Source organism: Urocitellus parryii, chromosome 7, assembly GCF_045843805.1.
Source record: "Urocitellus parryii isolate mUroPar1 chromosome 7, mUroPar1.hap1, whole genome shotgun sequence".
Taxonomy (NCBI): domain Eukaryota; kingdom Metazoa; phylum Chordata; class Mammalia; order Rodentia; family Sciuridae; genus Urocitellus; species Urocitellus parryii.
The window spans coordinates 137,245,920-137,271,968 of record NC_135537.1 but is presented as its reverse complement, the minus strand read 5'-3'; the positions used below and the strand labels follow the sequence as shown (position 1 = coordinate 137,271,968).

General features: G+C 35.8%; 1 protein-coding gene and 1 non-coding gene across 2 annotated transcripts; both read right to left on the bottom strand.

The window, feature by feature from the left end:
* Nucleotides 1–10,965: 10,965 nt before the first annotated feature.
* LOC144255971 (olfactory receptor 1A1-like) lies at nt 10,966–11,895 on the bottom strand. Its single transcript, XM_077801144.1, has one exon. It carries the CDS (start codon nt 11,893–11,895, stop codon nt 10,966–10,968), a length of 930 nt encoding a protein of 309 aa, XP_077657270.1.
* Nucleotides 11,896–24,545: 12,650 nt separating this feature from the next.
* On the bottom strand, nt 24,546–24,651 carry LOC144256312 (U6 spliceosomal RNA). Its single transcript, XR_013344084.1, has one exon. It is a non-coding gene; the product is annotated as a U6 spliceosomal RNA (small nuclear RNA).
* Nucleotides 24,652–26,049: the final 1,398 nt, after the last annotated feature.

Here is a 26,049-nt window from a genome sequence, read left to right as displayed (position 1 = left end):
AAATGAGCAAGGGCTCACACCAATGTCCTGAAAAATATCTCCTATGTTTTCTTCTGTAAATTTCATCCACTGGTTGGCTAGTTTCCAATGTTACTTTTAAAACTTTGGTTCCTCATGAGTTGATCCTTGTAACTGGTGAGACACCAGGGTTCTAGATTCATTATTCTGTATGTGGATATTCAATTTTCCCAACACCATTTATTGAAAAGACTTTCCTTCCTCCAATGAGTATCATTATACCTTTGTTGAAAGCAGATAGCTGTAGATGCATGAATTTACTTCTAAATTCTCTGTTCTGTTCCATTTTGGGTCTATGTGTCTGTTTTTATGTAAACACCGTGGTATTGAGATTACTAAGGTTTGTAGTATGTTTTGAAGTCAGGTAGTATAATGATTGTTGCTTTGTTCTTTACTTCAAAATGGCTGTGGCTGTTTGGGATTTTAAAAATACCTTCCATATAAACTTTAGAATTGGATTTTCTAACTCTGTGAAGAATGTCATTTGTATTTTGATAGGCATTGCATTTAGTCTGTAAATCGCTTTGGGTGGTATATAAATTTTAACAATTTTGACTTCTACTCATTGAACACGATGTATTTCTACTTTTGTGTATCCTCTTTAATTTCTTTTTAAAAATATTTATTTATTTATTTATTTTTAGTTATTGGCGGACACAACATCTTTGTATGTGGTGCTGAGGATCGAACCCGGACCGCACGCATGCCAGGCGAGCGCGCTACCTCTTGAGCCACATCCCCAGCCCTCTCTTTAATTTCTTTCAACAATCATTTCATAATTTCCATTGAAAAGATTTTTTACCTGGGCTTGGGCTGTACCTCAGTGGCAGAGCACTTGCCTAGCATCTGTGAGGCACTGGGTTTGATCCTTAGCACCACATAAAAATAAATAAATAAATATTAAAAAGAGAGATTATTCTATTTTAAAAAGATATTTTGCTTCTTTGGTTAAATTTATACCTAGGTGCTTTACTTTTTATATAGCTATTGTAAATGGATTTGAATTCTTGGATTCTATTTTAGATTATTTACTATTGACATATAGCAATGCTACTGATTTGTGTCCTCCATCTTTGCTGAATTCATGTATTAGTTTTAATATTTTTTTGGTGGCATTTGGGGGATACATATACACATACACACACACACACACACACACACACACATATGTTATCTTCAAACAGTGACAATTCAATTTTTTCTTTTCCAGTCTGATTGCCCTTTATTTCTTTTTCTTTCCTAACTGTTCAGGTTAGGATTTCTAGCACTATATGAATAAACATAGTGAAAGTGGATCTTTGTATTGTTTTTTCCAGGCCTTAAAGGAAAGCTTTCAAATGTTTTCTCATTCAATATAATGTTAGATTCTGGGTTATTATAAGTGGCCTTTGTACAGTATGTTCCGTGTATACCTAAACTGTTCAGCATTTTTATCATGAAGAGATGTAGAATTTATCAGATGCCTTTTCTGCATCAATTAAGATGTCATGTGGTTTTTGTGCCTCAATCTCTTGATATGGTATATCATGTTTATTGATTCATCTATACTGAAACATCCTTATACATCAGAATGAATCCCACTTGATCATGGTGAATAATTGCCGCAGCCTGGCTGGCTGGGCAAACTAACCGGGGGGTGCCGAACAACTTGTGTACATAGATACAGAAGGAGTGGGAGCCATTTATTGTAGGACCGGAGGGGTATATATACATTACACACAGCTTATCTTAATTAACATAAACTAGATACAGCAGTCAACCAATAAGGAATCTCCACACTTAATGGCTCGCTGGCGTTACTTCACAAACCACTCCCTCTGCAATATGCCAGGCGCCATCTTGACTTGTTTACAGACTCTAACAAATAATCTTTTTAATGTGCTGATAGATTTGGCTTCCTAGTTTTTGTTAAGGATTTTTACATCTATGTTCATCAAGGATATTGGTCTATAGTTTTCTTTTTTGTTGTGTATTTATCTGGTTTTTGTATTAGAGTAATGCTGGCCTCATAATGTACTTTTGGAAGAATTCTCTCCTATTTTATTATTTTGAAGTAAGTCATGATTAATTGGAATTATTTTTTTCTGTAGTGTTTGGCAAAATTCAACACTGAAGCTATCTAAACCTGGGCTTTTCTTTGATGGGAGGCTTTTTAAAATAAAAAAAATTATTACTGACCCAATCATTGGAGCCTCCAGAAATGTAGTGGGCAAGTAAAAGCAGGATGAATGCTTGCATGTCTGCCAGTATTTCACAAATGTTCCCTTTGCTACCTTAATTTTTGGGTCAGACTCCTGCTCAACTCTGCACATAGATATGTTGATGATTTAAGGTGTGTTTGACTAAAACAGGTAACTCTCACCCTTCAAAATTGAAGTCATAGAGATAGAATTGGCCAAGATATTTTCAGGATTTGTAGAGACATCATGGTGAATGGGTTGTCAACCACCAGCTTTTATAACTCCCTAGTCTAGAACACTAGAGTGACACCTAGAAGTCTCCAATCATTGGCTCAGACCTAAAGCAGGGCTTGGTCATTGTCCTAACTCACTCAGTCTTGCCTCTCTGACTTGTCCTTTCACTGAGTCACTCTCCTGCAGTCACCTCAGATTCCAGAAACAACAGGTTGGAATCATAAACTTCTTGTGACAAGAATCAAAATTATACTCCAAGCAGCATCAACCAGGCACTGTGTGGCCCATCTTCAGGTAAAGATCGACCAGAGCACAGTATGACAGGACTGCTTGACAGTCATACTGTTGTACCCTCTACTCTGGACTTTTGTTCCTTCTCTGTATAATCCTGAAGTCTCAACAATACCCGAAAGACAGGACTGAGAATGTGGATCACCCCCACCCACTGCCATTTCTTTCCAATGTGGCCACACTTAGCATAAAATTCTTTTCCTGTGTTTACCACCACTTGTCTCCTGTTTGGTCCATTGGAGAAAGTGCTGAATATGCATTGTTAGGATTCCCAGAGTCTTGTCCATCTGGCCTAGGTTTCTGGCAACAATAGTACTTTAAGTATCTGGAAGAAAACTTAACATAAAAGCCATTTATGGAAGGGAGTGGAAAAAAATTGAAAATACCTTTTTTCGTGTGTTCTTAAGACATCAAGAATAAGATACAATTTAAAGAAAGGAAATTTATATGAAAATGAAATTGATCTGCAGACAATTGACAAAAATTAATAAGAAGCAGAAACAGCAGTTTCACCATGGCAGAATAAAGGTCACTTTCCTGGCTTATCCCTGGTGTGAAATCAAGGAAGCAGATAGGCAAGCTTTTCAGCAAGTGGGTGAACAAAAGAAATGGTGGGGGATACTTTTTTGAAATTTAATACTGGACTCAGGATGTTGGATATAATAACATAAGGAAGAAATCCTCAGTGCCACAGTCACTGCCACAGCGGGAAGCACCAGCCAGAGTGGTCCCTCAGTGAGCAAAATGGAAGGACAGGGGAATTGAAGGAACCCACATTTTTGGGAGGCCTGAGACATGTCTGGGTACAGAGTTTAGTGACCAAAGACACTGCCCATCTAAACCAAAAGGCATGCTACACAATATCCTTATGTGGGAAAAGAAGCCACCTTCTTTCCAGGCTGCCTGCAAAGGACAAGAAAGAAACCATTTAGCAGCCACAGCATGGGGGCCAGCAGCTGAGGGAGCTGATTCCTGGCAAACCCAAGTGTGGCCTGAAATATAGGCCTGGCTTATCCACACTGTATGCCATACAGTGTGCCTAAGTGTCCAGGAGAAAATCAAACATGAAGAGAACTTTACACAGGGGATAAATGGTTGTGGATACCCACCTGGCTCTCCCACTTCCCCCTCCAGTCTGGCTGCTTGCATGACTGACTGGGAGAGATGCATCTGGCCAGGAATTCAAAAGGGTGTGGATAGGAGAGATTGAGTTTAGAGACTGGACTCAAGACCAGTAAATGTCAGGCCCACAGGTGACATAGTGGTCTAAGAATTGGCTCCTCCACCACATGAATGAAACCCAGGGGAGATCCCTGGGATGCAGTCTTCTAGTGTGCAGGAACAATTGCTGGGCCCTGGAGTTGGGCTGATTTAAAGTTACCAGAACAATTAAAATTCAATGAAAAGGACCTGGGGTTGTGGCTCAGTGGTAGAGTGCTCACCTTGCACATGCGAGACCCTGGGTTCAAACCTCAGCACCATAAAAAAATAAATAAGTGAAATAAAGGCGTTGTTTCCAACTGCAACTAAAAAATAAATATTTTTTAAAAATTCAGTGAAAAAAACCAAAGCCCATCTAAGCCTAAACTTGCCTCCAGGAATTTGGCCTACAGGATTACCTGTCTCTCCCGTGACCCTACCTAACACTGTTGAGAAGGGAAGCTCCAAATCTTTTGCATGCCCATGGACACAATTCTTTAATTTTCATTGAGATTTCTCTCTTCTCTGTTTAATTGTGACCTTAATGGTTCATAGACATTTTTGCATATTCATATTTGTTTTTTCTCATTTACAGGATTTTTGAAACCAGTTATTTTTCATGAATTAGTATTTTTGGGACTAGGATGTTTGATTAGTATATTTCAGTTTTGTTTTGTATTCTTTTATTGTTATTTTTAAGTTTAAAAATTTTTTCTTTATATATATATATTTTTTCTCTCTCACTCATATTTTCTCCTTGATTTTCTTTATCTATTTTCATCTGCTAACAGCTAATCTCGATTGATTGTTTCACTCTTTCTTGCTTCCTTTAATTTTTTACTTCTATATTCTCTCCCCCTCAAAATGAAGGAATCAATAAACCAAATTAAAAATTCAATGCAATGTGTCACCAGTAGACTGGACAGAGTTTAAGACAATGAAAACAAAATATATAATCTTGAAAACAAAGTTGAGTATACAGAAAAGATATTAAGAGACCATGAACAGAACTTCCAAGAACTATGGGATAACATAAAAAAAATTAAGATTTATTGGGTTAGATGAAAGCTCAGAGATACAAACCAAAGGAATGCACAACCTCTTCAGTAAAATAATATAAGAAAATTTCCCAAACCTAAATAACGAAATGGAAAATCAAACACAGGAGGCTTACAGGACCCCAAATAGGCAAAATTACAACAGACCTACACATTATTATGAAAATACCAAATATATAGAATAAAGATAGATTTTTATAGGCTGAAAAAGAAAAATGGCTGGCCACATTTAGAGGGCAACCAATCTGGGTCCAGTTGGTTTCTCAACCCAGACCCCCCCCCCAAAAAAAAAGCAGGTCTAGGAATAATATATAACAGCTCTGAAAGGAAATGGATGCCAGCAGGAATACTATACCCAGGAAAATTAAACTTCAGAAATGATGATGAAATAAAAACTTTGAATAATAAATAAAAGTTAAAAGAATTCACAACTAGAAATCCTGTTCTACAAAACATATTCAATAAAATATTTCATGAAATGAAATAAAATAAAAGTAAAACCAGCAAAGGAAGGAACTAACTAGAAGAATAGTCAATCAAAGGAGAAACTAATTCAAAGTAAAAACAAGAAATAAATAAAAAAGACAGGGAATAAAAATCGTTTATCAATAATAACATTGAATGTAAGTGGCCTAAACTCATCAATTAAAAGAAACAGACTGGCAGATTGGATTAAAATAAAGGACCCAACAATATGCTGTCTCTGAGAGACTCATGTCATAGGCAAAAACATCCACAGACTGAAGGTGAAAGTATGGGAAAAAATATATCATTCACATGGATTTCATAAAAAGGGGTTTCTATCCCAAATTAGAGAAAGTGATCAGAGGGTCAAAGAAGGACATTAAAAACTGCTTAAGGGAATTATACATCAACAAGGCATAATGATCATAAATATTTATGCCCAAACAATGGAAAAATCTATGTACATAAAAAAATCCTTCTCAATTTTAAGAATCAAATAGACCACAACATACTAATACTGGGTGACTTTAATACACCTCTCTCACCACTGGATAGGTCCTCCAGATAAAAACCAAAGAAAGAAACTATAAAAGTAAAAAATACAATTGATAATTTAGACTTAACAAAACACATCCATAATATTTCATTCATCAATGACCAAATATGCTTTTTACTTTGAAGCACACAGATTCTTATCTAAAATAGACCATATCTTGGGCCAAAGCCAACTCTTAGCAAATTCAAAAAATAGAGATAATTTTACTCTGCATTCTATCAGATATAATGGAATGAAATTAGAAATCAATGATAAAATAAAAATAGAAGCTACTCTAACACCAGGAGACTAAATAATATGCTATTGAGGGATTAATGGATAGCAGAAGAAACAGAGTGAAAAAAAATATTTGGAGGTAAGTGAGAGTAACAATACAATATATCAAAATCTCTGGGACACTATGAAGGCAGTTCTAAGAAGAAAGTTCATTGCATTGAGCTCATTCTTCAAAAGAATAGAAAGTCACCAAATAAATAAGCTGGCACTACATCTAAAAGCCCCAGATAAAGAAGAACAAATTAAAAACAAAAGCTATAAAAGACAGAATATAATTAAAATCCAGAACTGAAACCAATGTAATTGAAACAAAAAATTCAAAACATTGATGAAACAAAAAAAAGTTGGTTCTTGGAAAAAAATAAATAAAATTGATAAATCCTTAGCCCAGCTAGTGAAGAAAAAGAGACAGAAAACTCAAATTACTAAAATTCATGATGAAAAATGAAATATTACCATAGGCACTACTGAAGTACACTTTATGTCAGAAACTATTTTGAAAATTTATTCTCTAATAAAATGGAAAACCTTGAAGACATGGACAAATTTGAAGAGACCTATGATCTTCCCAAATTGAATCAGGAGGATATAAAAAATTTGAACAAATCAATTTTCAGCAATTAAATTAAAGATGTCATTTAAAGCCTAATGACAAAGAAAAGTCCAAGAAAAGATGGATTCTCAGCTGAGTTCTACCAGACCTTCAAAGAAGAACTAACACTAATCCTCCTTAAATTATTCCATAAAATAGAAGAGGAGGGAACATTTCCAAGCTCATTCTATGAAAACTAATATCAATCTGATACCAAAACCAGACAGAGACACAGCAAGGAAAGAAGACTTCAGACCAATATCCTGATGAACATAGATGCAAAAATTCTTAATAAACACTGGCAAATTGCATACAAAAACATATTAAAAAGAGTGTATCATGATCAAGTGGGGTTCATCCCAGGGACACAAGGTTGGTTCAACATATGGAAGTCTATAAACAAAATTCATCACATCAATGGACTTAAAGACAAGAATCACATGAGTATCTCAACAGATGCAGAAAAAGCATTTGACATAATACAGTATCCATTCATATTCAAAACACTAGAATAACTAGAGATAGTAGAAAGATACCTCAACACTGTAAAAACTATTCATGTTAAACCCACGGCCAACATCATCCTAAACAGAGAACAATTGAAAGATTCCCTCTAAAAAGTGGAACACGACAAGGATACCCCCTTTCACCACTTCTATTAAACATAGTCCTTGAAACTTCAGCCAGAGCAATTAGAGAGAAGAAAGAAATTAAAGGAATATGGAAAGGAAAATTTTGCTGGTGACATGATTCTATATTTAAAAGACCCCAAAACTTCCACCTGAAAGCTTCTAAGTGAATTCAGCAAAGTAGCAGTATAGAAAATTCATACCCATAAATCAATTGCATTCTTGTACAATTGACAGTCATGAATCAATTGAAATAAAAATTAGGAAAACTATCCCATTTACAATAACCTCAAAAAAAGATTTAGGATTCAATCTAACAAAAGATCTGAAAGACCTCTACAATGAAAACTATAAAACACTAAAGGAAGAAATTGAAGAAGACCTTAGAATATTGAAAGATTTCTCATGTTTTTGGATGGGCAGAATTAATATTGTCAAAATGGCTACATTACCAAAAGCACTATACAGATGTAATGTGATTCCTAATAAAATTCCAATGATATTCTTCACAGAAACAGGAAAGGAAGTCTATAAATTCATTTGGAAACAGAGAGGCACAGAATACCCAAGGGAGAAGAGTGAAGCAGGAAGCATCACAATAGCAGACTTTAAATTATACTGAAGCTATGGTAATAAAAACAGCATAGTATAGGCACCAAAGAAACACAAAGACCAATGTAACAGAATAGAAGATAGGGAGACAAACCACCAAAAATACAGTTATCTCACACTAGACAAAGTCACCATAAATGTATATTGGAGAAAAGATAGCCTCCTCAACAAATAGTTCTGGGAAAACTGGAAATCCCTATGTAGCAAAATGAAATCAAACTTTTATTTCTCACCTTGCTCAAAACTCAACTCAAAGTGGATCCGGGACCTAGGCATTAGACTAGAGACTGTGTACCTTCTAGAAGAAAAAGTAGGCCCAACTCTCTATTGTGTTGGCTTAGGAACCAAATTTTTCAACAAGACTCCTAAAGTGCAATATATAAAATAAAAAATCAGCATATAAGATTTTATCAAACTAAAAACTTCTTCACTGCAAAGGAAACAGTCAAGAACACGAAGAGAGGGCCTACAGAATGGGCGAAAATTTTTGCCACTTACATACACCTCAGGTAGAGCATTAAATCCAGGATATATAAAGAACTCAAAAACTTAACACACACACACACAGACACACACAGACACACACACACACAAACAAACAAACAAACAAAAAACACCCAAATGCCCCATCAATAAATGTGCAAAGTAACAGAACAGACACTTCACAGAAGAAGAAATACAATCAGTCAACAAATACATAAAAGACTGGTCAACATCTCTATCAAGTAGAGAAATGCAAATTAAAACTACACTGAGATTTCATCTTACTCCCATCAGAATAGCAATTATCAAGAATATAAATTACAATAAATATTGACGAGGATGTAGTGGAAAAGTTACACTTATACATTGGTGGTAGGACTGCAAATTTGTGTAGCCACTCTGGAGAACAATATGGAGATTCTCAGAAAATTTAGAATGGAACCACCATTTGACCCAGTTATCCCACTCCTTAGCATATATCCAGAGGAGTATACATCAATATTTATGGCAGTTCAATTCACAGTAGCTAAACTATTGAACCAACCTAGGTGCCCTTCAACAGATGAATGGATAAAGAAAATGTGGTGTATATACACCATGGAATATTATTCAGCCATAAAAAGAATGAAATTATGTCATTTTTCCATTGAATGAATGGAATTGGAGACTATCATGCTAAGTGAAATAAGCCAATCCCCAAAAAACAAATGCTACTATTCTCTCTGATATGTGTATGCTAACACAATAAGGAGTTGGAGGGAAGAATAGAAGTTCATTGGATTAGATAAAGGGAATGAAGGTAAGGGAGGGGGATGGGAATAGGAAAGACAGTAGCATGGATCGATAATTATTTTCCTGTGTTCACCCGACCAGCGTAACTCCACATCAGGTACAAGCATGAGAATGGGAAGTTATACTCCACATGTGTATAATATGTGAAAATACAATCTAGTGTCATGAATTTCTAAAAAGAAAAAATAAAAAAATGAACCACATCTCCAAACTGATTACTGCTCAGGATTCTGTCTAACCTTTACTACTACAAACAGTAGTTCTTATTTTTAATTTCCCTTTTGTTATGAGGGAGGGCCTGAATCTTCAAAACAAAGTAAGAATTTAAATTTAGCACTGGGTGGCCCTGCATGATTTTCCTCTGTTCTCCCACATCCATTCTTCTCTGCTCCCATCAGGCTCTGCACCCAGGGAAGTTGATCCATGTGGACCCCACAATGGGCTGCCTTATGCTCTGGCTTCTGATTGGGTCAATGGAGAGCTATAGAAGAAATACGATAAGGAAAGAGAGTGAGGTGAGTTTATTCCTCAACTGCTAATTCCAGATTGATTCCTCTTTTAATAAACTTAGAGATCCTGTGGAGCATCTGGCTTGGCATATTACTCCCTCTGTCCCTGTCCATCTCTATTTCCCCTACTCTGCCCTATGGGGCCTGTTGTGCAAAGGCCTTCTTGCTGAGCCTCGGGGTTTTACACTATCACGGATGGTTTCCTTATATTTCTCTATGTTCTTCAGTTATTATGTGGCACCTTTTTTTTTTTTGGTCAACGTACCTTCATTTCATGTTGCCATGAATTATGACAGCAATTTATTACACCCGCACTCTCTTAATTAATTAAATGAGAATAATTATTAATTTAAGCTGTAGAGTCCTTTTAGAAAAAACCTTATAATCTTAAGAGACAGTCTGTGTTAATCAAATATGAAGGAAGCACAAAAGTATATTACCAGATTGCTGAAAGATTTTAAGGATGGATAAATCATGTCCAGTCCAGTTATCTCTAATCATTATCAGACTATGCATGAGAGACAATCTTATCATTCATCCATTCCAACTTTGCCCATGTTTACTTCAGGGGACCAAGATTGTGAAGATATAGTCACATGTGAACATAGCTCCTGCCCTTGGGGGCTTGCAAGCTTAGTAGACAGGATTATACCTAATCATATCATCAAGAACATTAATCAAATAGAAATTGACATGCAAATGGTGACCTGAAGTCTTCAAAGCATGAGCTGAGGTGACCACACCCTGTGACACCAGCAGGACCGACATTAGGATTCCAATATGTATACATAAAAGCCGAGGCTCACACTTTTCCAACTTTACTCTGCTAGTCAGTTGTATAGGTGAAACATGAACCCCATAGCAGTGCTGCTGCTCTGCCAAAAGGAACATAAATGTGGTCAAAGTGATGATTTTCATAAATTGTTTTATCAAATGTCACAAGATTTTGGAAACTAGGAATTTAAGGCTGCAAAGTTCCAAGGCAGAACTTCTCTATAGAAGAAGATACTGGAGGTGGAATTCCAAGTTCCTTCCTCCCAGTATGTATGCAGTGTATGACCTCACATTGGTTATGAAGAGCTTCTACTGTGAAAGAGTTTCTTCAGAGCAGCCTTCATGTCTTGGTTTCTCAGACTGTAGATGAAAGGATTTAACATCGGGGTCACTGTCATGTACATCACAGCAAGCACAGCATCCTTTAGGCTGTAACTGGTCAGAGGTCGGAAATACATGCCCATGACTGTCCCATAGTACAAGGAAACAACTGTGAGGTGAGACCCACAGGTGGAGAAGGCTTTGCGTACACCCTTCGTGGAAGGAACTCTGAGGACCGTGGAAAAGACACGAACATAGGAGACAACAATGCACAGTAATGGCACAGAGAAAACAGCAACCCCTAGGTACATCATCTTCACGTTCAAGTGTATGTCAGAACAGGACAGCTTGAGCAAGGGAGAAATGTCACAGTAGAAGTTGGCCACTTCCTTACTGCCACAGAAGGACAGAGCAGCTGTGAGCAGAGTGTGAGGAAGGGCATTGGCATTTCCAATCACCCAGGATGCAACCACCAGCAGGACACAGGACCTTGGACACATGATGGTTGTATAATGAAGAGGGCGGCTGATGGCCACCGCTCGATCATATGCCATGGCCGCCAGCATGTAGCTGTCTGTGTTGGCTAAAGCTATCATGAAATACATCTGTGTCAGGCATCCCCCAAAGGAGATGGCTTTGCTGCCCAGGAGATGATTGGCCAGCATCTTAGGGATGGTTACAGAGGAGAAGAAGATGTCGACAAGGGAGAGGTTGGCCAGGAGGAAATACATGGGGTTGTGGAGGTGACTGTCAGAGAGAATGGCGAGGATGATGAGCAAGTTTCCCACGACTGTGATGGGGTAAATGAACAGGAAGAGGATGAAGAAGAAATCCTCCTGCTCCTGCTGACCCGTGACTCCCAAGAGGATGAACTCCATGGTAGAAGACTGGTTTCCTTCCCTCATGGTTCCTTCAACATGAAAGGCAAGAAGAGTCCAGAATTATTAGTGCTATTATGATCTTCTGTATGCAGCACTTCTAACTCCAGTGATCTGCTTTCTCAATGCCTGCCTTCATAAAATCCAGAGATACCAAACTTTGAAGAAACATATCTGTTGGTCTCTGGGACTAATTGACATTCACTCCATCACTCATGTCTGAGAAGTGAGCAACGTGTGAATCAGAAGTGCTCATCCTCCCCTGTCAGTGCACCCTAAACTCTCAAGACTCAATCATTTCATAATTAAATCTCATATTCCATGGTCTAGAGTCTATATTAGACCTTATGGAAAAATCAAAATATGTGCCAAATACAGTTTATTCATTCATTCATTCATTCATTCAGTGGATAAGACATAGTCCCTGCTCTCAAGGACCTGATAATTTAATGGAGAAGCCAGAACACACACTGATTTTATTATATATGATAAGGAACAGACGGCCTCTGGAGTTTTGGACTAATTTCTCCAGGCCATGGATCAATTAGTAGATAGATGGGCCTGGAAATGTGGAATTGTTCTATTTACCAAACAAAGAGTGATCCCAGACCCCATAAGGTAATGGGTCCGTAGGGGCATTGGGAGATTGGAAATCACAAGGATCTCTGGGTTTAGATTCCACCAAATTAAACCAGTGAATTTTCTCCCTTGGTGTCTCATTTTGGAAATAGACTTTTGCTGTTGTTACAGAGTGTGTGAGAATTACAGACCACCATGCTTATTGAGCAACATTGAAAGGGAAAAAAATCCTTTAGTGAGCAAGACAGGCGACTGGGAGCAGGCTAGTGCCTCAAAGAACTCTCAGCACTTGAACTGTGGAAGCACAGCATTTATAAAAACAAAAAACCACCAAAACCACAAGGATGTAGGTGAGAAAAGACTTTGTTGAGACAGATATTTTGATTACATGAGAGAATTGTTTTGATTATACATTTCAGAGTCATTTTTGTTATATATGAGGGCCATAGTCAGGGCCGTGGAAGGTCCTACTCTACTGTCAACATACATACAGCTGTCAGGAGGCTGAAAAGAAAACATTTTAAGCAAACATAAAATGGAGTCAGGTCAGAACAAAATGGTATTATTTTGATTCTTTTATATTTCACCACTTCCTTTAAGATGTTTTGTATCTGACAAGCCCTCAAATATACAGAATCACCATGCTTTTCTCTTCAGACTTCTTTCTGTTCTTAGTTACTTTGCATTGTGACTCATGCAACTCCACAGTACCTACAAAAACTGTTTAATAAGCTCACAGGTCTAGTTTGGCAGGCCTAGTCTCTTCTTTTCATGTCAATCATCTGGACAACATGTTTTGCCACCCCACTTAGTATATATTTAGTCTAAGAAGAATGCAAGATTTTGGAAAGTGGAATATCATATATTGTTTATTTTTAACTTCTCCAGAATGATAATGGATAAGTGTTGTTCTTTGTAAATACCTATAAGCTTTCCCTCCACATTGCTTGAGTGAATCCTGGTTTATTGTATTCCCTACATGTAGGATACTCACAAGAAAAATCTCCCAATTTAGTTCTTATCAGTGCCTTGGTTATTTTGATTCTTGTTTTACTATAATGTCTATGTCATTCTGCCTTTATAACTAAGAAATTATTTCTAATTTATGTAAATTAGAAAATATTATTTCAAAAAGATTCTACATTAAAAATAGTTGTAGAAAATTTTGAGGCCTCTAGAAATAATTCTAACTAAAGAGGTCCAAAACAGGGAACTTTAGGATCTGGACTCAGGCTGAGGTGTGTACCTACCCTGATTTAACTACTGCAACTCAATGTGACTTTTGAAAATTTATTTCACCTGTTAAATAATATCTTATAAAATGGCATAATAGTTCAACTTACCTTGTAGGGGCTTTGCAAAGGTCAAGGAAAGGAATGCATGTGGTGAAGATGCTGGCGATCTACTGCTTGATGTTGGTGTTATAAATCATCTGTAATGTCCACAGCCCTCACCTGTGGAGTCAGCTTAGATGTTATCAAGAAATGTCCTGGACAGGAGGCTGTCACTGCTTTTCCACACATGGGAAGTTTGCAGGCAGCTGGTATACCATCGGCTAGCCTTCCTTTTGGAGTTCAAGCTTGCCTGGGTCTCTGTGAGCAAGGTAGAGAAGACAGGTCCAGGATGGTTTGGAAAGAGGCAGTCTTAGTTGACCTATGGAATAGAAGGGACAGAAAGAACTGTTCAGGATGGAGCCTGAGAAGGAGAGATCTAGTTTCCAATTCAAAAAAGCTGGGTAGGCCATAGGAGAAAGGTGGTTAGTAATGAGCCACCAGGTTATAAGTCTCCTAAGCCACGACTCTCCTGTGTCTTCATTCAGGTCAAAGAGTAATTGTTGGGACTCATTGACACTCCTGGTCCCTGAGGGGATATAGTGGCTCCCAACAGTGATCTTCCCCAGAAGGTAGGATGAGTGAAAAGACTTCTTGGAGACTGTGTCTCCAGGGTCTGAGCTGTGGGCTGACCTATTCTACCTCTTTGTGATCTCTCCTCTGTTGTTTAGCTTACTCTTGAATCCCCCTATTGGGAGTTGCAAGGACTATGGTTCAGTTGAGCTTCTGGCTTTTCTACCTTCCTATTCTGTTAAGTGTGACAAAGAAAAAGAATTGTACTTCATTTTTTTCCATTGAATTTGACTTGGAGAGTTTTAGGGTGCAAGGTATACTCTCTTTAATGTAGCATGCAGAGAGTTGGTCTCCACATTTTCTAGGTACTTAAGAGATGAAAAGGATCTAGATGTCATGTAGTCCACTTTATGCATATGTCATCTTTAGAATAGCTCTGAATAATGGTTATTGTCCCATGATTTAGCACTTCCTATGGTAGTTAGCCACTATCTCCTGTAGAGGGTAATGGTGATTATAAGCCTTGAAAGCATGACCCGTTGACTCTGCAATTTAGTAAATATAACTGACCTTGAGCCATTATTTATGGAAATAATAATGATAATGAGAAAAACATTGTTATAATAATGATTGAATGAATTAGTAGCTGGAAAAATTCTTTTTTTATTTTAAAAAAATTTATATTTAGAATACAAAGTTATTCAATATACACAATATAGACACATTCTCCATACAAGGAAAATTATTCAAAAGCCTAAGACCAAAAATCTTGAAAACAAATGAGTCTTAGTTTTTGTTCTTAGAATGTTCTGGGTGCAAGATACCTTGTATAATTATCTAATCCACAACTTCACTTGTAAGCTGAAACTGCTTCTGTGAGAAAGAAGTTCCTTTTAAAAATCTGTTCTTTTTAGATATACATGACACTAGAGTGTATTTTGACATATCATACATACATGGAGAATAACTTCTCATTCTTGTAGTTGTACACGACGTTAAGTTACACTGTTCATATATGAACATAGGAAAGTTATGTCTGGTTCATTCTACTGTCTTTTGTATTCCCATCTTACCTCCTTTACCTTCATTCCCCTTTGTCTAATCCAATGAACTTCTATTCTTCCCTCCCCTCTCCTTGTAACAGAGAGAGCATTCAGCTTTTTTTTTTTTTTTGGCATTGCCTTATTTTACTTAGCACGATAGTCTCCAGTTCCATCCATTCATCAGCAAATGCCATAATTTTATTCACTTTATGGACAAGTAATATTCCATTGTGTATATGTACCACATTTCCTTTATTCATTCCTGTGTTGAGGGGTACGTAAGCTGGTTCCATAGTTTAGCTATTGTGAATTGTGTTGCTATAAACATTGATGTAGTAAGCTGTTTTTAAGTCCTTTGGGTATAGGCCAACAAGTGGGATAACTGTGCCAAATGGTGGTTCCATTCCAAATTTTCTGTGGAATCTGCTTTGCAGAGTGGTTTCACCAATTTCTAGTACCACCAACAATGTATGAGTCTTTCACCTCTTTTTTCAGATTTATTCTAAAATATTTTATGTTACTTTTTTAGGCTATTGTGAATGGGATAGTTTTCTTAATTTCTCTTTCATATGATCTATCACTGATATACAGGCATGCAATTGATATATCAGGGTGAATTTTATATCCTGCTACTTTGCTGAATTCATTTATGAGTTCTAGAAATTTTCTGGTGCAGTTTTTTTTTTTTGGGTGGGTCTTCTAAATGTAGAATCATGTTGTCAGCAAATACGGATAGTTGGAGTTCTTCTTTTCCTATTTGTATCCCCTTAATTTCTTTCTTTTCTCTAATTGCTCTGGTTAGAGTTTCAAGGACTATGTTGAATAGAAGTGGCGAATGTGGGCATTCTTGTCTTGCTTCAGTTTTAGAGGAAATGCTTTCTTCATTTAGGATGATGTTGGCTTTGGGTTTAACATATATGGCTTTTATAATGTTATGGTGTGTTCATACTATCCTAAGTTTTTCTAGTGTTTTGAACATGAATGGATACTCTATTTTGTCCAATACATTTTCTGTGTCTATTGAGATAATCATGTGATTCTTGTCTTTAAGTCTATTGATGTGAAGAATTATGTCTATTGATTTCTGTATGCTGAACCAACATTACATCCCTGGGATGAATCCCACTTGATCATGGGACTATACTATCTTTTAAAAATGTTTTGAATGCAATTTGCCAGTATTTTATTAAGAATTTTTGCATCTATGTTTATTGGGGATATTGGTCTGAATTTTTAATTTCTTGTTGAATCTTTGGTTTTGGTATTAAGGTGATAATAGCTTTGTAGAATGAGTTTGGAAGGGTTCTTCCTTTTCTATTTCAAGGAATATTTTAAGGAGGGTTAGTATTAGTTCTTCTTTGAATGTCTGGAAACCAAGGCTGAGAATCTGTCTTCTCTTGGGCTTTTATTGGTTAGTAGGCTTTTGATGGCATCTTTAATATCCTTGCTTGAAATTGATCTTTTTAAATTTTACGTATCCTCCTACTTCAATTTGGGTAGGTCATATATCTCTAGAAATTTGTTGATGTCTTAAAGATTTTCTCTTTTATTAGAGTGTAAAATTTCAAATTAGTTTCTGATTATCATTTGTATTTCAATAGTGCCCATTGTGACATTTCCTTTTAATTACAAATTTTAGTAATTTGAATTTTCTCCTTTTTCTTCATTAGCTTGGCTAAGGGTTTATCAATTTTATTTTTTTGTTTTGTTTTGTTGATTTTTTAAATTTTATTTGTTTCAATTTCATTGATTTCATCTCTGATTTTAATTATTTCCTGTATTGTACTGCTTGTGGTGTTGATTTGTTCTTTTTCTAGGGCTTTGAGATATAATGTTAGGTTATTTATTTGGCGACTTACTATTCTTTTAATGAATGAGCTCAATTCGATGAACTCTCCTCTTAGAACTGCCTTTATAATGTCCTAGAGATTTTGATATGTTGTATTGCTTATTTTTTAATTTCATCCCTGATTTCCTGTGCTATCCATTGATCATTCAATAGCATATCATGTAGTCTCTAGATATGAGAGTAGCTTCTATTTTTTATTTTATTGTTTATTTCTAATTTATTTCCATTATGATATGACAGAATGCAAGGTGTTATCTCTCCTTCTTCTTTTTTTTGATAAGAGTTACCTAATATCATGGTCTATTTTAGAGAAGGATCTATGTGCTGCTGAGAAGAAAGTATATTCAGTCATTGATGGAAGAAATATTTATATATGTCTGTTAAGTCTAAATTATTAATTGTATTTTTTTAGTTCTATAGCCTTTTTATTTAGTTTTTATTTGGAAGATCTATCCAGTGGTGAAAGAACTGTGTTAAAGTCACCCCAGTATTATTTAATGTGATCTATTTGATTCTTGAAATTGAAAAGAATTTTTTTGATGTACATAAGTGCTCCATTGTTTGGGGCATAAATATTTATGATTGTTATGTCTTGTTGATGTATAATTTCCTTAAACAGTATGAAATGTCCTTCTTTGTCCCTGCTGAATAACTTTGGCTTGAAGTCCATTTTATCTGATATGTGCATAGAAACTCCTGCTTGTTATGAGATCCATGTGTATGACATGTTTTTTTTTCCTATACTTTTATCTTCATTCTGTGGATGTCTTTGCCTATGAGGTGAATCTCATTTGTTGGGTCTTATTTTTAATCTGATCTGCCAGTCTATGTCTATGTCCTTTGATTGATGAGTTTAGGCCATTTTCATTCAATGTTATTATTGAGAAATGATTTTTTAAATATTTATTTTTTTAGTTGTAGTTGGAAACAATAACTATATTTTATTTATTTATATGTGGTGCTGAGGATTGAACTCAGAGCCTCGCATGTGCTAGGTGAGCACTCTACTGCTGAGCTACAACCCCAGCCTGAGAAATGATTTGTATTCCCTGTCATTTTGATTTATTTTTGGTTTTTAATTTGAAGTAGTTTCTCCTTTGGTTGACTATTCATCTAGGGTAGTTTCTTCCTTTGCTGTTTTTTTCCCTTTTATTTTTCCTTTCTTTTCATGAAAATTTTTATTGAGTATGTTTTATAGAACAGACTTTCTATTTGAGAATTCTTTTAACTTTTGTTTATCATTCAGTTTTTATTTCATTATAATTTCTGAAGCTTCATTATACAAAATACATGTATGAAGATGTGAATTTGGTGTCAACATACCTTATATATAATCAGAGATGATAAATTATGGTATAATGGTATATTAAGAATTGTAATGCAAAAATAAATAAATTAATTAATTTTTTAAAAGAAAATATGAAACATAATGGGAAATTATGAGCTAATATTTGAAGATAGCTTTGATGATGTGAAAATTCAACTTGTTTATATAAGCTAACTAGACTTACATGCTTGGACAGTTAGTTTCCCTATTGATGAGCTTATTGCTAAAAAACAAAATGGGACAAAGAATGATAATTTGATATTCTCTTGGTTGGTCTCAATGACCAGGAATTATTAGAGGACATTGACAATATATGAATTCTAGATAGGTGAGCAGGGGATTCAGGGGATTAGCTATCTGATTTAGCAATATATGTGTGTGTTTTTTTTAAGAGAGAGAGAAAGAGAGGGAAGTTTTTTAATATTTATTTTTTAGTTTTCGGCGGACACAACATCTTTGTATGCGGTGCTGAGGATCTAACCCGGGCCGCACGCATGCCAGGCGAGCGCTACCGCTTGAGCCACATCCCCAGCCCATGTGTGCATTTTTGGTGAGATTTATAGGCAACCTCTAACTAAGTACATAATATATCAAGGAGTGTGTAAGACAAAAATGGTGGATGATTAAAATTCACAAATAGTTTCTATTAATTCAGAACTGTGGTTTTCCAGTAGTGCAGGGTAAAGTTATTTTGTATTACACTTCAGATGACATGAACAAGCAAGTAAGTAGACGGGTCCCAGGCCTCAAATCTTGCCTCAAGCAGACCAGGTTGACTTTTATTCCTTTTACTTAAAATGTTACATAAGTCTTTCTTTTAGGTTAAGGTTTTAGGTTGAAAAAACTTTGAAAATTCCTACATAAAAATTATATTTAAAATACTTCTAAATAATTCGTAAATGATCAAAATGTTTTATTTTTTAAAAAAGAAAACTATCGTGTATTCTTATCTAAAAAAATAATTTCTGAAGCTTAATTTTTCTGGGTATAGGATTCCTGACAGGCATTTATTGTCTTTCAGAGCTTTTATATATTATTCCAAGACCTGATTGCTTTGGGGTTGTGGGTTGAGAAATCAACTGAGATCTGGATTAGTTTTCCCCTAAGCATGACCTGTCATTTTTCTCTGGCAGCCTTTAACACTTTATCCTTATTTTGCATTTAGGTATTTTCATAATAATGTGCTTTGGTATGGGTCTGTTATAATTTTGCATATTTGGTGTCCTGTAAGCCTCCTAAATTTAATTTTCTATTTCATTATTTAGGTTTGGGAAATTTTCTGATATTATTTTATTGAAAAGATTGTGCTTTCAAAATTTAAACAGACCAATAACAAAGGAAGAAATTGAAGAAGCCATCAAAAGACTACCAACCAAGAAAAGCCCTGGACCGGATGGGTATACAGTGGAGTTCTACAAAACCTTCAAAGAAGAACTAATGCCAATACTTTTCAAGCTATTTCAAGAAATAGAAAAAGAAGGAGCTCTTCCAAATTCATTCTATGAGGCCAACATCACTCTGATCCCAAAACCAGACAAAGATACTTCAAGGAAAGAAAACTACAGACCAATATCTCTAATGAAATTGGATGCAAAAATTCTCAATAAAATTCTGGCGAATCGAATACAAAAACATATCAGAAAACTTGTGCACCATGACCAAGTAGGATTCATCCCTGGGATGCAGGATGGTTCAATATATGGAAATCAATAAATGCTATTCACCACATCAATAGACTTAAAGACAAGAACCATATGATCATCTCAATAGATGCAGAAAAAGCATTTGACAAAGTACAGCATCCCTTTATGTTCAAAACACTAGAAAAACTAGGGATAACAGGAACGTACCTCAACATTGTAAAAGCTATATATGCTAAACCTCAGGCTAGCATCATCCTAAATGGAGAAAAATTGAAGGCATTCCCTCTAAAATCTGGAACAAGACAGGGGTGCCCTCTATCACCACTTCTATTCAATTTAGTTCTCGAAGTACTAGCCAGAGCAATTAGACAGACAAAAGAAATTAAAGGCATAAAAATAGGAAAAGAAGAAGTTAAATTATCGCTATTTGCGGATGACATGATAATATACTTAACAGACCCAAAAGGGTCTACAAAGAAGCTGCTAGAGTTAATAAATGAATTCAGCAAAGTGGCAGGTTATAAAATCAACACGCATAAATCAAAGGCATTCCTGTATATCAGCAACAAAACCTCTGAAATGGAAATAAGGAAAACCACTCCATTCACAATATCCCCAAAGAAAATAAGATACTTGGGAATCAACCTAACAAAAGAGGTGAAAGATTTATACAATGAAAACTACAGAACCCTAAAGAGAGAGATAGAAGAAGATCTCAGAAGATGGAAAAATGTACCCTGTTCATGGATAGGCAGAACTAACATCATCAAAATGGCGATATTACCCAAAGTTCTCTACAGGTTTAATGCGATGCCAATCAAAATCCCAACGGCATTTCTTGAAGAAATAGATAAAGCAATCATGAAATTCATATGGAAAAACAAAAGACCCAGAATAGCAAAAGCAAGTCTAAGCAGGAAGTGTGAATCTGGAGGTATAGCGATACCAGAGTTCAAACTGTACTACAAAGCAATAGTAACAAAAACAGCATGGTACTGGTACCAAAACAGGCGGGTGGACCAACGGTACAGAATAGAGGACACAGAGACTAATCCACAAAGTTACAACTATCTTATATTTGATAAAGGGGCTAAAAACATGCAATGGAGGAAGGATAGCATCTTCAACAAATGGTGCTGGGAAAATTGGAAATCCATATGCAACAAAATTAAATTGAATCCCTTTCTCTCACCAGCCACAAAAGTTAACTCAAAATGGATCAAGGAGCTAGATATCAAACCAGAGACACTGCGTCTGATAGAAGAAAAAGTTGGCTACGATCTACATATTGTGGGGTCGGGCTCCAAATTCCTTAATAGGACTCCCATAGCCCAAGAGTTAACAACAAGAATAAACGAATGGGACTTACTTAAACTAAAAAGTTTTTTCTCAGCAAGAGAAACAATAAAAGAGGTAAATAGAGAGCCTACATCCTGGGAACAAATTTTTACCCCCCACACATCAGATAGAGCCCTAATATCCAGAATGTACAAAGAACTCAAAAATTAAATAATAAGATAACAAATAATCCAATCAACAAATGGGCCAAGGACCTGAACAGACATTTCTCAGAGGAGGACATACAATCAATCAACAAGTACATGAAAAAATGCTCACCATCATTAGCAATCAGAGAAATGCAAATCAAAACCACCCTAAGATACCATCTCACTCCAGTAAGATTGGCAGCCATTAGGAAGTCAAACAACAATAAGTGTTGGCGAGGATGTGGGGAAAAGGGTACACTTGTACACTGCTGGTGGGACTGCAAAATGGTGAGGTCAATTTGGAAAGCAGTATGGAGATTCCTGGGAAAGCTGGGAATGGATCCACCATTTGACCCAGCTATAGCCCTTCTCGGACTATTCCCTGAGGACCTTAAAAGAGCGCACTATAGGGATACGGCCACATCAATGATTATAGTGGCACAATTCACAATAGCTAGACTGTGGAACCAACCTAGATGCCCTTCAATAGATGAATGGATAAAAAAAATGTGGCATCTATATACAATGGAGTATTATGCAGCACTAAGAAATGATAAAATCATAGAATTTGCAGGGAAATAGATGGCATTAGAGCAGATTATGTTAAGTGAAGCTAGCCAAGCCCTAAAAAACAAATGCCAAATATCTCCTTTGATATAAAGAGAGCAACTAAGAACAAAACAGGAAGGAAGAGCATGAGGAAAAGACTAACTGTAAACAAAGACGAATCGGGGGAGAGAAAGGGAGAGAGAAGGGAAAGGATATGCAAATGGTAGGAGACCTTCAATGATACACAAAAGTATAAGAGGTTATGATGGGCAAGGGGGAGGGGGGAAAAAGGGAGAGAATTGAACAACAGCAGAGGAGGCAAAGAGGGAAGGTGGGAGGGGAGGGGGGATAGTAGGGGTTAGGAAAGGTAGCAGATCAAGACAGTCACTAATATGCCATTATGTAAAAATGTGAGTATGTAACAGATGTGATTCTGCTATCTGTATTTGGGGTAGAAATGGGAGTTCAAAACGCAATAGAGTATGAAAGATGATTTATCAAGAGCTCTGTAATGTTTGGAACAATCAATAAAAAAAAGAAAAGATTGTGCTTTGATTTCTATCTCTGAGTACTTTTCTATTCCAATAAATCTTAAATATGATCTTTTCATGTTGTCCCATATTTCTGTTTATTATCTCTTAAAATCTTTTATGTCACCTTTATTTTCAGGATTGTAAATTTCATCTTCATTACCTGAAACTCTGTCTTTCAGTTGTTCTAGTATGATGGTAATGCTTTCCATTGATTTTTTTATTTGGTTTATTGATTTCTTCATTTTGAAAATTTATCCTTGCTTGTTTTTCAGAATATCTATTTATTGAAATGATCTTTTTTTGTGGCTCAGTGGTTAAACCCCACTTGTTTTTATTTCCAGTACCAAAAAAAAAAAAGAATTTAAGTTTTCATATTCTCTTTCGTTACAATATTAATCCTATGATGTGTCACTGAATGGAAAAACACAATTGAGTAACTGATACAGTCCAGATACATTATACTGATTCTTTTAAATGTAACTGTAAAATTTCCTTGGGAGTACCACATTTTTCAAGTTTTTGACACTGAATAAAAACCATTAGTAAACACTTATTTAGAGTTTGTGTGGATTATTCAATATTAGCTAGAACACGCTTTATCAAATCATATCAAAACATTTGTTTACTTACTAAAATCCATTCATATTTGTTTTCTGTTTTGCTTGGCACATTACCAGAAACCAGGAACTTAGTGACTCAAAAAAGACACATTTATTATTTCAGTTTCCAGGAGTCAGGAATCTCAACAGAGTTGAACTGAGTCTTTTTTTTTTATTGGTTGTTCAAAACCTTACAAAGCTCTTGACATATCATATTTCAAACATTAGTTTCAAGTGAGTTATGAACTCCCATTTTTACCCCAAATACAGATTGCAGAATCACATCTGTTACACATTCACATTTTTACATAATGCCATACTAGTGACTGTTGTATTCTGCTACCTTTCCTATCCTCTACTATCCCCCTCCCCCCATCTTCTCTTTCTATCCCACCTACTGTAATTCATTTCTCTCCTTATTTTTCTTCCAATTCCCCTCACAACCTCTTTTATGTAGTTTTTTATAACAATGAGGGTCTCTTTCCATTTCCATGCAATTCCCCTTTTCTCTCTCTTTCCCTCCCATCTCGTGCCTCTGTTTAATGTCAATCTTTTCTTCCTGCTCTTCCTCCCTGAAATGATCTTTTGCTTCCTGTATTTTTTCTCTTATTTCACTCCTTACATTGTCCTTTACCTCATGGATCAGTTTAAATATGTACATTCTTAACTCCTTATCTAACACTTCTTTCTCTGTGGTTTTGATGGATTCTATTGGGTTTTTTTTGGGGGGTATGATTTGTTCTCTTGGTTTTTCATGTTGTTTGTATATCTACTCATCTAACAGTATGGATCTGAAGCAATAAAGTTTCTATCCTGTGGACTTATAGTGTCGCTGAGGTTTCCAGTAACTAACAGTTTAGGGTGAAACAAATAATAACAATCAATGCATACAATAAATAGCATTAAACCAAATAGTTTCTGCTATGATGTTTACAATATTAATTGTCATAATAAACAGGAACAATGTAATTAGTTATTGCACAATAAAACAATAAGTTTGCAAAAGAGTTTATAATTTCAAATGATGGACTGGGAGAGAAGACGCATGATATAGGATGTGATGATTATGTGGGAGGAGGAGAGAAGATAGAACTAAAAAACTAGAGGAGGATTGAAAAAGAGAACAATAGAGATTTGCTGTTAGCAGAGGAAAAGACAGAAAGAGAATCAAGGGAAACAGATAAATGAGAGAAAAATATATATAAAGTGAAAATTTTAAAAATACAAAATATGGAATGCTTCATGAATTTGCAAGACATCTTGTACAGTGGCCATGCTAATCTTCTCTGTATTGTTCCAATTTTAGTGTATTTGCTGCCAAAGTGAGCACTGGAAGAAATTTTTAATATGGTATTTGGAACAGAGTTAACTGGCATTTTACCACCTCTAAACCAACATCATAACATTACCCTTATGGAGTATTCACTTCCTATTTTACTATATGTATATATGTATTTTACCACATCTTGTATCAGACTCTGCATGGTAGGTGTAAAATTCTTACAGGCTCTAAGTCTTTTTGCTTGCTTCTAAAAAGCCAGTACTTGGGGTATGTGAGTTGAAGTGCAGGAAGTTGGGTTCATTCAAGGGCCATCCCTGTGAAGATGGAGGGGCTTTCATCCTCAAACATCCTCTTAGGGAACTCAGGTACTTGAAAGGGATTTCACAGGGAGGAAAGGAGGTGTGTGGGATGGTAAAGGAAGGCTACCTACTGAATGGGGTCTTTGTCATCCAGGGGCTGTGTTTCTTTTATTTTCTTTCAGAATATCCCTGGGATAACAATTAACTTTCATCTCATAGGCCATCTCTAGAATTCTTTAGATAGACACATTAATCCTTGCATGTTAAACAGTATTCCATTTATAACTATAGAACAGAATTAGAAGTCCTTGGCTCATACTTTGATATTATCTGAAGACCATCAACTGTCCCAGACTCTGAAAAACTAAAGGAAGATTACTGATGAGGTGATCTCGGGACCAGTATTTACATCTTTTTCCTGCAATAGTTGAGTCCAACCATTAGCATATCATTCATTCAAAGGTGATTTTTTTTTTTACAATTTCCAACACTTGGCAAAAGTAAAAACAAAAAAATAACTTTACAAGGTGTAAATTGTAAAGTAGAGCTAATCTCAAATAGGGTGACTTAAGACACATGTTCTTGCCATTGTCCCTATTACAAAGTGTTGGGGATTGAAGCCTGGGGTGCCCTACCACAGAGCCACAGCCTCCTATCTTATTTATTTTTTATGTTGACAGAGGGTTTTGCTAAGTTGTCAGGATGGGCTCAAATTTTTGTCCTCCTGCCTCAGACTTCTAGGTTGCTGGTATTGTTACAGGTGCCACCATGCACAACTGATATTTTTGTATTTTATTGATGAGAATGACTTTTTCCCAGAAAAATGTCAATGCCAAAGAATAACACATTATTTAAAAACAAATAGGAGTTAAAAGTGGCTTGAGATTTTTCCTGAAAATACCCATGCCAGAAGAAAATCTTACAACTCAACATTCTATACCCAGCCAGGTTATTTCTTATGTTTGCAAAATTAAATGAAAATACTGAAAATATTCTTAATAGCATTTTCTTGACATAGCTTTAAGCAATCTATATTTTACCTCTCAATAATTTAACAAAGACCATGTATTTGAAGACTGGGAGAATTTGAAACTTCTAGTGAAAGGTGAAGAAGAGTGGATAGTGGCCAAAAGAAGATAAAGAGAAG